At 39.9% G+C, this 13,727-nt stretch overlaps 1 protein-coding gene across 1 annotated transcript in view; it reads right to left on the reverse strand.

Moving 5' to 3' along the window:
- Window positions 1-13,727, reverse strand: part of LOC150100324 (inverted formin-2-like) — a 319,787-nt gene that overhangs the window by 216,451 nt on the left and 89,609 nt on the right. Inside the window, exon 2 of the mRNA XM_090402638.1 lies at window positions 2,576-2,691. Coding sequence (XP_090258764.1) covers window positions 2,576-2,691 — 116 coding nt within the window. The remainder of the gene's footprint in view (window positions 1-2,575; window positions 2,692-13,727) is intronic.

Consider the following 13,727-nt stretch of genomic DNA (forward strand, 5'->3'; position numbering starts at 1 on the left):
AAGAAAAGGGTGATCATTATGGGTGATTTTAATTATGGGAATATAGGCTGGAATGAAGAGATAGCAACTGGAAGTAAAGAAAATGAGTTTCTTGAGTTTTTGAGGGACAACTATCTCAGATAGTATGTAACAGAGGGCACAGGAGGATTAAGGGTCTTGGATTTGGTCATCTCATCAGAGGATGTAATTATAAATGAGGTGTCAAATCATCCACCAATTGGTGAAAGTGACCATGAAGTGATTACCTGGGTGGTTGCCAGCAGTGCAAGGACCCCTGTGAAAAAAGGGTATATGTGGAACTACAAGGGGAGTGATTATGAAGAGCTCAGGAGACAGCTTGCAGGAGTAGCATGGAATGAGGAGTTAGCTGGAAAAGAGATCAATGCAGCTTGGGGGATTTTCAAAAACTATTTAGTAGATGCAATGTCTAAATGTATTCCAAGGGTGAGAAGGTTAAATAAGGTAGGTGTGAGATGGATGAATAAAGAGATTAAGCATGCGATACAGAGAAAAAGGGCATTGTGGAGGCAGCATAAGAGAAGTGGAAGTAACCAATTTCATGAGGTCTACAAAGACCAGGCAAGGAAGATGACATGGTTGGTGAGAGTAGCTAAAGAGAGGTATGAACAGCAGTTAGCTAATGAAGCCAAAAATAATCCTAGGGAGTTCTTTTGATATGTAGCCAGCAAAAGAAAGAATGATTATGGAAGGATAACATTGATTGGAGAAAATGGTATAAAGACAGCTGTTGCAGAATGTGTGGTGGAGATACTTAATGAGCAGTTCATAAAGATCTTTCAATCTTGTGAATGTGACTTCATGGAGAAATTTAGAGCAGTTGATGATGAGGAGGAGAGACTGACTGTAAGTGAGCAAGAGGTGTTTGGGGAGTTGAGTAAACTAGATGTAAATAAGGCTGTGGGACTTGATAATATATCACCGCTTATTCTGAAGGAATGTGCCAGAGAGTTGACACCTGCCTTGACATATTTTTTTAATACGAGTCTTGCACTTGATCAAGTTCCTAAAGAATGGAAGGAGGGCAAGATTGTGCCACTTCATAAAGGAGGTGATCGAACCCAAGCATCAAACTATAGGCCTGTCTCTGTGTCAGGTGTTGTGGTTAAGTTGTTGGAGAAGCTTGTGAGAACTAGGATCCAGAGTTGAGTTGACAACAATGGTATAATATTTGATGGACAGCATGGATTTGCTAAAGGGAGGTCATGTTTTAGTAATCTACTTACTTATTACAATAAAGTGACTGCTTCCTTGAACAGAGGAGAAGGATACACAGTAATATACTTGGATTTCGCAAAGGCTTTTGATAGAGTACCTCATGATAAGTTGACAGTCAAACTAGAGCGGATGGGGTTGGATATTAGATTAGTGCATTGGATTGGAGACCAGCTATCTGATAGGTATCAACAAGTTGTGTATAGGTGTGCAATATCCAGGAAAAGGAAAGTCACTAGTGAAGTGCCTCAGGGAGTCTGTTTTAGGGCCATTACTATTTAACTTGTATATTAATGATATTGGTGAAGATTTGGATGGAGATATTCAGTTGTTTGCAGATGATGCAAAGTTGGGATGAACCATAAATAGTAGTGAAGATGTTGTGGCCTTGCAAGAAGACTTGAATAAATTGAGTGATTGGGCAAGCAAATGGGGATGTGAGTTCAATGTTGCAAAATCTAAGGTTTTAAAATTTGGAAAACAAAGATGGGATGCAGAATTTATGCTTGGTGAGAATATATTGTTGGAGGTAGAGGAAATAAGAGATCTGGGGGGGGGTGATAGTGGATAAGGATCTAAAATTTAGGAGACACATTGCCAAAACTGTGAAAACAACACAAAGACTTCTGGGAATGATGCGGAGGACACTGACGTGTATAAGTAGGGAGATTCTTGTTCCATTGTATAAGGCTTTGATTAGGCCATACATGGACTATTGTGCCCAGATTTGGTCACTGGGTTTTCAGAAGGATGAAGAGATGTTGGAAAGGGTCCAAAGGCGACTGACCAAGGTAGTTTCTGACCTCTGGAATGTTGAGTATGAGGAAAGATTGAGAAGATGTAATTTGCAGAGTCTGGTGGAGAGAAGGAAGAGGGGAGATATGATAGAGACCTACAAGTTGGTATGGGGTTGTTATAAGATCAATGGTGGAGAAGTTCTACAGAGAATAGTGGGAGATTAGGGGAGAACCAGAGGTCATCCCTGGAAACTGTATAAAGAGGGTGTGAGTAGGGGAGTGAGAGGCAGTTTTTTTTCGTGCAGAGTTGTGAATGATTGGAATGCCTTGCCTGAAAGTGTGGTGTCTGCAAGGAGTTTGAGTGTGTTTAAGACACGGTATGATGAGATGTGTGTGATAAAAGGACCTCCCAGATGAGTCTTTGACTCCATGAGGTCTTGGGAAATAATAATCTATATTCTTAAGCAAGGTGGTATAGCTTAAACAAACAGATGCAAATTAACACAAAAATACCAGGCTGCATATCATGCCTTATGTTGCACTACAGCACAAAACATCCCATTGTGAATGTGCTAAAACAGCAATGAGTACATGTAGTTCATTACCTTGTAATTCTCAAGTGCAGCTATTGCAAGGGCATAACCCTTATCAGAATATACACTCAGAGCAGAGAGAAGTTCAAATACTTGCTTCTTGACTAGCGTGTTCTTTGTATCCAGAGCTGCAAAAATAAACAAAACAATATTAGAAGGAAATATTTTGTTTAGTGAAATTTTATAATTTTGAGTGAATCCATCTGGTTATTAAAAACTTATGTCACATGATATATTTATTTTTCCAGAACATTTTAAGGTGATGAGAACTACTTCATGTTAGAGGTTTAATGGAATATTAACAGCACTGAGAAAGGATTAATACTAATTTTAATACTTCCAATATTTCGTCTCCATCACAGAGACATCTTCGGGGATTGCAAAAACTTTTTGTAACAATACACACACAAATACAATACAAAGTGAAACTAAAGTCCTAGGTGGTGCGCCCTCTATGGGCATTTTCAGGTGGCCTGGGATGTAAAGAGGGATCTCTGATAATTAAAGTTTCCCAAATTTTGGGAAGTTTAATGCAACTGTATTTGTTTAAATTAGGTTGATTCCTGAGTGCAGATGCAGATTCAAAGAATAGTCTTTCTTTTTTGAATTTACTATGGTGGAACATGGTAGTTTTTTTCCAGGAGATCCTGTGGGATGTATCCAAAACATGGTCTGCAAGGCCAGATTGACCATAATTGTGTTTGCAGATGTAAGAACTGTGTTCTTCTAACCGGATGGATGCTGACCTGCCTGTCTGTCCGAAATACGCAAGTTAACAGGAACAAGGTACTCTATATACACCAGGCACTGATAGAGGAGGGAGCTGGTCTTTAGCGGAGCGGATAAGGGTAGCAAGTTTACGGTGGGGCTTAAAAGCTGTATTGAGGTTGTACTTTTTTAATGATCTGGCTATTTTTTCTGAAGTACCACGGATGTAAGGAATGGTGATGGCATTTTTGAAGTCCTTCTGAAGAGATGGAGGGGGAATAGGGAAGGAACTGATTATTTTTTTAATTCTGTAATCATTATAGCCATTGGAAAGGAAGGTGTTGTGTATGTGTTCCAGTAAAACTGTCCTTTTCGGTTGAAAGGACAGTTTTACTGGAACAAAGATTGTGGGCCCTATTGGTCAGAGTTTTAATATCTGATAATTACACACGTATTGTGATGAGAACTAATTTCATAATTTGTAGTTTCTCATCCATCTGCAGCAGTGCTATTTGTAGGTCATATTCCCTTAATTATGCCCATGTAGCTCTGTGGAAATGGTATTTGCAACATCTTAGAACTGTAGATAGAAATCTGAGGACATATTGCAAGGTTGTGAAAACAGCCCAGAAAGACTAATGCAATACTGAGAAGATTTTAATTAGCAGTGGTAAGAGTGTTATAATCCAATTGTATAGGCCCTGACTGTGCTCAGATCTGGTTACAGGGATTTGGGATGAAGTAACTTTAGAAGGGACACAGAAGCAAAAATATCAGGACTAAAGAACATTGGTTATGAGGGCATGTAATCTGCAGTAGTGGAATAAAGGCCTATTACATGATGATTAAAAATTTAAGCTGGTGAAAGGTATTTACTGGACTAACAGTAAATACTGTTAGTTCAGTTTAAATGTCTTAAATATGGCAGAACAAGGATAAGAAGACATTCCTGGAAGATGCAAAAGGAAGTGGTGAGGATGAGAGATAGCTCTTTGCATATATGAGCATTAAATGAGAGAGTGATGAGAGTGAGTTTAAGAGGATAGCGAGATTGCAGATAGGAGTCACACGATAAACTGTGTGCGAGACAGATTACCCAGAAAGAGTTCGACTCCATGGGAGGCTTTGAATAATAATCATTTTTTGCCAAAAATCTGGTACCATACAAACTCTTATCATAAAGCTTACTCCCTTTGTTCCATTAAAGTCTTGTTTAAAAGGAAAAAATGCATCGAATTCACGGTCTTCTTTAATAAACTCACTGAGTCATCAATAAAGCTATAAACTACATGCTTTTTTCTTCAGTCTCTCAAAATGAGGTAAACCATGTTGCCATTCCTTATGTTAAAAGCCATTGAATGCATTTCTAACATAAAAGTATGAATCTTCATATAGCTTTTTGCCCTATCTTAAAGATTTGAAACAGATCACCATTGACCTTTGTTGATGTTTATCAGATCCCTTTAAGCTGTGGTTTATCTTTGGCCAACTCATCTTGATAAACATCAAAATTACATTAAATACCATGAGCTAGAACAGTTTAATCTTAAAGCATGCATTATCAGCCCTAAACACAAAGTTCTTTGGATAAAAACTAAAAGTTCTACATAAATGCAATTTCATTATCAAGCGATTATACAAAGAACTGTAAAGCACTGTTATATCACTCCAGTCAGACTGCGCTTCTCAGTACTACCCAGTTGCAATTTTAACAGATCAGTAGGATTTTAGTATAATAAGACCATGCAGCTATGTTAATTCACAGTTTCTCTTTTACATGCATGCTGAGAATATTTGGGAAATATATATATATATAAAATAATTTGTCATTTATCTGTTTGTGTTGTTTATTCTTTTCATAAAAATGTCTTTAGATGTCATGGAGTTTTAATCCTGGATTCCTGTTCATGCTGATCTGAAGTGATTATGGTAGCGGCTGTATTCTTTTAAGCCATTTTCATTTTGAGTGAATTGTCAGAGTAGCACAGCACATAGGCTTTTTGCCATTTCATAGTATATTTTGACTTGTTTGATTTCAACCTGTTCTTTTGTGTTCTATATCCCTCTCCTCTCTTTGATTATCAAGACATTTCTTACATTTAGATTCATCCATTTGAGACTATAATAGCAACTGAATATGGGACTTTTTAATTTTACATTCTTTTAGAACTGCAAATGGTTAAGATGTTTTCAACATCTTATTCCTTTCAGTGGATCAATTCTATGTAAATTAAATATATCAAGAAATTTTATACTTGGTTTAATCCTTTATCCAAGTATATAATTTCTTGGTATCTTTAATTTATAGTATAGTGAAAAAACTTCCAATCAACTGTATGTAGTAATACAGCTCAATCTCCGAGTAAAAGTGTCCGCAAGAAAAGTAATTACTGTAACTGTCTAGAGAGATTATTTAATCCATCCTTCTGCTTTGTATTATCCTTTAATAAAGTTTTCCCTATTTTAGAGTCCTAACAACTATTTTGTATGGGTGGTGAAACCGATGAAAATATCTGAGCAAGTTTTCTGCATGCACTAATGTTTAAAGTTCTCATTATATCCTTTTTTCCCTTAATCTATATATTTTGAAAGTAGGTTTTTATGACACCACAATTAGTTATAAGAAACTGGATTTATTGGTCATTAAAAATAAGAAAAAATAAAAAAAAAAGAGCAACTAATTTTCAGCACAGGGAACTTGTGGGTTCTTCAGGGTAAAATGCACACAAAGATAAGTAAAAAATACAAACAGATGCAAAGAAAAAAAAAATGTTATAGTTATAGTATTATAGTTATATACACTGTTATAGTATCTTCTCTTCTGCAGCTTGTTCCTCTTAAGTGGGGGTTGCTGTTTTTTTTTTTTTTTGGTGAGTCTCCTCCACATCCTCCTGTCTTGGGCTGTAACCACATCCAAGTTCTTCATCCTCAAGCCCTCCTCCACCAGCTCCCTCTGTCTCTTCTTTGGCCACCCGCACTTCCTCCTCCTCCCCTGCACATCCATTTGCACAACTTTTCTTCCCACATAGGTGGAGCAGTTTCAAGGAGACAGAAGGTTACAAGTGGGGTCCCACTGGGCTCAGTACTAGGACCTATATTGTTTAACCTTTATATCAATGACATTGCCAGTGGATTGCAAGGGGATATTCAGTTGTTTGCAGATGATGCAAAGCTGGGAAGGGTTATTAGTAATAGTGCAGATGTGGTAGCCCTGCAAGAGGATTTGAATAAGCTAGATAGATGGGCAAATGAATGGGGAGTGTCAGTTTAATGCAGCAAAATGTAAGGTCTTGAGGTTTGGGAAACATCGATGGGATGCTGCATACTCTATGGGAGGAGTTATACTGGAGGAAGTTGGGGAGACAAGAGATCTGAGGTTGATGATTGATAGAAACCTGAAGTTTAGGGGACATATAGCAAAGGTGGTGAAGGTAACACAGAGGATTGCTGCAATTATGAGAAGGACACTGACCTGCAGAGGGTTATCCTTCCATTGTATAAGTCTCTGATCAGACCACACTTGGATTATTGTTCTCAGATTTGGTCCCCAGGATTTGAAGGGGATAAATTAACTGTGGAAAAGATACAAAGACGGATGACAAAGATGGTCTCAGGACTGTACAAGGATAGTTATGAGAATCAGCTGAGGGAATGTGGACTGCAGAGTTTGGCGGATAGAAGAAGGAGAGGTGATATGATTGAGACTTTTAAACTGTTGAGAGGTGGTTACAGGGTTGACACTGGGGAGTTCTTTCACTTGGTTGAACAGCGGGAAGGAGTGATGACAAGAGGCCATCCATGGAAGTTACGAAAGGAAACTGTGAGCAAGAGGGTGAGGAGTGGTTTCTTTGCATGGAGGGTGGTTGAGCCGTGGAATGCATTGCCTGATAGAGTGGTGAGAGCGAGAACGGTCAACGAGTTTAAGGAGTGGTATGATAGACTTTGTGTTTCTTAGGGGGAACCTCCCCTCGATGAGTCTTGACAGACTTTATGTTCTTAGGAAGGACCTCCCACGATGAGTCTTTTGACTCCATGGAGGCCTGAATAATAATAATAATATTCGTCCTCCTTTCTCATCACATGATCAAACCATCTCAACCTTTCCTCCTGTATCTTTGCTCCTAAGTTCGTAACTTTCACCGTTTCTCCTTACAGTCATTTCTCAGATGATCCTTTCTGGTAAACTGCACATCCACCTAAGCATTCTCATCTCTGCTACCTCTATCCTGCTGATGTTATTTTTCCTCAGGGCCACAGTTTCTTCCATAGCATACGTCATAGCTGTCTCACTACTGTCCTATAGGTTTTGCCTTTTAAACTGATCAGCACCCTTTTATCACATAGCACTCCAGCCATCTCTCCAGTTCCTCCATTTCGCTTGTATCCTGCATCCCACTTCCTTCTCAGCTCTCCATCCTCTTCCACTGATGAACCTAAGTATCTAAAGTCTCTAATCTTCCTGATGACATTTCCTTCCAGCTCCAGATCTGTCTCTTGGCCACCATCCACTTTGCAACACATACTCTATCTTCTGCTCAGTCTCATACCTCTCTCTTCCAGTACTTTCCTCCCTTTTTCCACTTTAGCTACCATTTGAAACACATCCAAATTTATAACAGCAATAAGCAAAACGACACTTGCCCCTAGTTGCGCATACATGCTCGACCTGATTTAACCTTTACCCTGAGAGAACAAAGACGCCAACTCCAAAGACAACTAGAAGAAAAATGCCAAAATGGAGACAACAGTTGGATGATAGACTACAAACAAACAAACAAAACTAGTGCAAAAACCAAGTGAAGCCACTAGTAGCCACCAAGGACACCAGCATGAAGGCACTGCATAGGAAACATGCAAGACCCTTGCGATCAAATTCATGCTTCGCAGAACCTTGCATAAACACATAAACACTTCACCAACATCTGTAGCCTCAATTCAAACCTTAATAGCATCCACTACCATCTGCAGTCCACCAGACCCCCCCCCCACCTACTGTTTTTTAACAGAAAATCAAGTCTCACCTTCCCCCAGCACTACTCATCTCAACCTTCCTAACTATACACTATTTCACTCCTTTTGACCCAAGGGTGTATATGTCTGTGCATATATCCGCTCTGACATACCCTGCCAGAGAGCACCTAACCTAGAATCACCCAACTTCGACCTTCTTTGGCTGAAGATATCCCTCTCCCACTCAGTCAAATTCATCTGCTGTCTCTATCGCTCTCCTAATCCCACCAATCACTCTGGGCTCTTTCATTTCCTCTCCTTAAAAGTTGATTTTCTCTAGTCCCACTCTCCTAACAGCGAAATCATCCTCCTGGGTGATTTTAACATCCATAACACCAATTGGCTATCTTCTTCCAGTCATAACAGATCCTGCAGGCAGAGATGCTGAAACATTTGCCATTACTAACGACCTTACACGAACTGTTCAAAAGCCGATCAAAACATAATACCAGATAACCCGAACCACTCCCCCAAATACCCTAGATCTCTTCCTTACTAATGACCCCTCCAAATATGCAGTGAATGCAGTGTGAGCCCCTGGGTAATTCTGACCACAACCTAGTGCTCATCTCCTCCCCCATACAACAACGATTACACAGTCGCTCCCACACAAGAGTAGTCTGGCATTATAACAGTGCCAAATGGGACAGTCTCCGAGACTACTATGCTTCATTCCCATGGTTGGACTATTGTTTCCGGTCTTCCAGTTCAAACATATCACCAAAGTAATCCTCACTAGCATGAAAACATACATTCCCCAAACTACTCAGAACTGCCATCTCCTAACTAAATCCTGGTTCTCCAAAAGATGTGCCAAGGCTGTACAAATGAAAAATCAGGCATAGCACAGCTGGCTCAAATCAAGAACCCAATCCTCCTTTAATGCCTATACTGAAGCCCAAAACAGATGCAAGAAAATTATCAATGCTTCTAAAACAGAATTTGATCAGGCAAAATGCAGGAAGCTTGCAGCCTGTCCAAATGGCAGCCATGCCTTTTGGTCTCTTGCCTATAACTTTTTCCCCTACACTATGCCCACGTCTATCATACCCTGATGGTTCAATTGCAACATCACCCATAGAAAAAGCTAACCTCCTAGCTTCACACTTTGCCTCCAATGCACACATAATTGACAATGGCAAATGCTCTCCAGTCATTCCAACTGCCCAACATACAATGCCCCTGTATCCTTTTACCAAAAAGATATCATAAACCTGTTCTCTAATTTAGACACAAAAAAGTCTGACCCTGACAGCATTCCTCCAATTGTCCTGAAGGTCTGTGCACCAGAACTGACTCTCCTATCCTATGCCATCTGTACACACTCTCTTACTCCAATGGTATATATATATCCCAAAACCTGGAAACTGGCCTATATTCAACCCATTCCTAAAAGGGTGACAAATCACTGCCATCTAACTACCACCCTATCTCACTCACTTCAGTCTTATCTAAAGTGATGGAGAAAACCAACTCTCAACTACTAATCTACCTTGAAGGTACCTGGCTATTAAGTGACCACCAGTACGGATTCCGTCAAAGCAGATCAACTCTCATACATCACCGGACAAATGCCATGGAGAAATTTGGTGAATCCCAAGTAGTTGCACTTGATATCACTAAAGCCTTTGACTGAGTCTGGCACAAAGGCTTACTAAGCAAACTCCCTTCATTTGGACTGCTTCAGGACTTGCAGATAGATTGCCAGCTTCATGTCTGGATGCACACTATGTATGATGGTAGACGACTCTCTATCCTCTCGCATCCAACTAATGCTTGGGTCCCATAAGGTTCAGTTCTCTCACCGACCCTCTTTCTTCTATATATCAATGACCTACTTCAGTTGACCTCTAACCCAATACACAGTTTGCAGATGACAGCACATTACACTCCTCCCTTTCATTTGACAAATCCTACTCTATACAACTCAGAGAACATCAACCAACACCGCCCTTAATTTCGACCTCCAAGCCATCCTCCAAGGGAGCTCAGATAACCTAGTCAACTTTAACGTAGTAAAACACGGTTCTATCTTATTTCTCACAAAAAAGAATCCCCCAGCATTGTTTTTGTTAACACTCAAATTCCCAGACAAGATAAGATTTCTCTTCTCGGAATTACCCTGACATCAAGCCTCTCCTGGCATAAACACATAACCATTGCATCCTAAGCTTCCAAAAAACTAGGTTCTCTTTTGCTCAAGACATTACTTCATCCTAAACAGCTGTTAACATTATACAAATCACAAATCTGCCCAGTTATCGAATACCGCTCTCACATTTGGAGTGGGCTCCCTCAAAATGCTTGACTCAATACAGAGGAGAGCAATTAGACTGATAAATGACCCATTTCTCAACAAATTGCTCCCCTCACTTTCACATAGACGCTTGATCTATGTAATTTGTATATTCTATAAATATTTCCATGGGAAATGTTCATCTGAAACAGCATTAATAATTCCCCCACTCTGTACTAAGCCCATCGGAACACACAGCTGCCACCCAACATCCTTTCACAGTACACCTTGAAACCCACAGAACAAGTTTCTTTTCCTCCTCCTTCATCCCTGCCACTGCGGTACTGTGGAACAGTCTCCCCTCTCCCCGACATATTTCCCAAGGAATACAACATACAGGCTTTTAAATCATATGTAAACAAGTTTCTCCTTTCTCAACCCATCACCCATATATGGTACTAACATACTATAGGTTGACCAGCCAACCTCTCATATATGGGCCCAACATAAAAAAAAAAACAACTTCTCTTGATTCTGCACACAGAAAGATGTCATTTGCATACAACATTGTCCAAGGCGCATCTTCTCTCACATCTTCATCACAATATTAAACAGGAACAGACTTAATGCTGATCCAAGCCAACTGTCACCTGAAAACTTTCTGTCTGTCCCAGGCAGGTCGAACTCGTCTTCACATTTCTGTACATCTCCTGCACCAACCTGATATACTTCTCTGGTACTTTCTCCCTTAGACACCTCCCGACTTCTTGCCTTGGCACACTATCGTATGCTTTCTCCAGATCAATAAACACCAGATGTAGCTCTCGTTGTTTCTCTTGAAACTTTTCCAGCATCTGTTGTTGATCGACCAGGCATGAAGCCAAATTGCTCCTTTGCAATCTCAACCTCCTTCCTCAATTTTCCATCAAGAACCCTTTCTGGGATTTTCATTGTGTGGGGCATCAACTTTATTCCTCTGTAATTCTTACAGTCTTGTGCATCCCCTTTACCCTTGTAGATGGGGACAAGAGTACTTCCCTCCACTCCTCAGGTATATTTTCCTGTTGGCAAACTTATGAACAGGTCCCACAGCAGGTCAATTCCCTCTTCCCCCCCAGTGCCTTCCATGCATCCACTGGGATCCTGTCAGGGCCCACGGATTTTCCATTCTTCATAGCCTCCTTCATTTCCACTCTACTGATGTTCTGTACCATAAGGCTTCATAAGGCTACCCATCTTCTCTGTGAGTTTATATGTGAGATGATTAGTTGAAAAATTAAAGTGAGGTATGTGCAGTTATCTGATCAATGTTTCCCAGTATCTCTTAGGATGAATCCTTGGCTTTTGATGAGTAATAACAAGTGGAAAATAAAGGCACATTATCTTTTCTTAATGTACCGATCTCGCAAAAAACACCTGAAGATGGATTCACTTTAGACATTTACTGCAAACCCATGCACACTGGAGATCCTTCACAAAAAATAAAGTGCCATCTCAATCTTTAAATATGAGGACAGACAAAAAAACTGTTTGTCCACAACAGGTATTCAAGGAGGACCATCCAGAAAATATTTTCTAATCCTACTCCATGGCCAAATCTTAACATTCTTTACAGACTATTTCAATTCCTTACATCAGCAAATTCTCACCATGCATAGCCTCCTTCATTCTCCCAAGGACAGTAACCCCGCCCCCCTTTCTACAAACATACAGAGGTCTACAGAATTCCTTGTTCCTGTAGGCCTCCCTATATATGTCTGACTTTCAGAAGTTTCCAAATAAAAAATAACACCTTAGTGATGTAGCTTATATAACAGAGAGGAGAGATCAGAACTAGAGCCTCTATGCCATATCTAAAGAATAAATTTCTTTCTCATCAGATTAAAAAATCCAGCACCATTTTCTTTTTCCCTTATAAGGTTCACTCAAAAATCAAGGACTCATCCAAGTGATCTTTAAAAATGATTGATTAGACTGCTGCACATACCTGACTAATTTTTCAGCTAATCATTAACAATGTTGGATGACTCATGCCTCGTTTCACTGTCTCCTCTGTTTTGATTGTTTCTATCACAAGTTGCTTTCAGCTTTTTTTTTTTTTTAATATCACTTTGTATGTTTCATTTGTCTTTGTGTGTATTTTACCATAATGAAGCAACAAGTCCAATGTAATGATACTGGTTAGTGTTATTATTATCCAGGCCTCCATGGAGTCAAAAGACTTATCATGGGAGGTCGTTTTTAGGAAACACAAAGCTTATCATACCACTCCTTGAACCTCATTGACCATTCCCGCTCCAACCACTCTCTCTCAGGCAATGCATTCCAAGGTTCAACCACCCTCCACGCAAAGAAACCACTCCTCACCCTCATGCGCACAGCCTCCTTTCGTAACTTCTAGGGATGGCCCCTTTTTATCACTCCTTCCTGCCGTCCCACCAAGTGAAAGAACTCTCCAATGTCTACCCTGTAACTGCCTCTCAACAGTTTAAAAGTCTCAATCATATCACCTCTCCCTCTTCTATCCACATTCCCTCAGTCAATCCTCATAACTCATATTGTACAGTCCTGAAACCATCTTTGTTATCTGCCTCTGTACCCTTTCCACAGTCAATTTATCCCCTTCAAATCCTCGGGACCAAATCTGAGAACAATAGTCTAAATGTTGTCTGATCAGAGCCTTATACAACGGAATGATAACTCTTATCTCTGCAGGTCAGCATCCTTCTCAGTATTGCAGCAATCCTCTGAGTTACCCTCACCACCTTTGCAATATGCTCCCTGAATTTCAGTTTTCTATCAATCATCACCCTCAGATCTCTTTTCTCCCCTACCTCCTCCAGTACAGCTCTTCCAATCGAGTATGCATCCTCCCATCAATGGATCCCAAACCTCAAGACTTTACATTTTGCTGCATTGAACCGACACCCCCCATTCATGTGCCCATCTGTCTAGTTTATTCAAATCCTCTTGCAGGGCGGCCACATCTGCACTATTACTGATAATCCTTCCCAGCTTCACATCATCCACAAACAACTGAATGTCCCCTTGCAATCCATTGACAATATCATTGATATAGTGTTCTTTTATTTATTTCTTTATTATTGTTTTAACAACCAATAAACCCCATTTTTTAAGATAATTTTTGATTATAGATGCTTAATTTTTGTTTACACTTCTAGGTGTTTCACATAGAAATGGAAATATATT

The sequence above is a fragment of the Typopeltis vanoorti genome, chromosome 13 (genome assembly GCF_054136105.1).
Source record: "Typopeltis vanoorti isolate ZY-2024b chromosome 13, IOZ_Tvanoo_1.0, whole genome shotgun sequence".
Taxonomy (NCBI): Eukaryota; Metazoa; Arthropoda; class Arachnida; order Uropygi; family Thelyphonidae; genus Typopeltis; species Typopeltis vanoorti.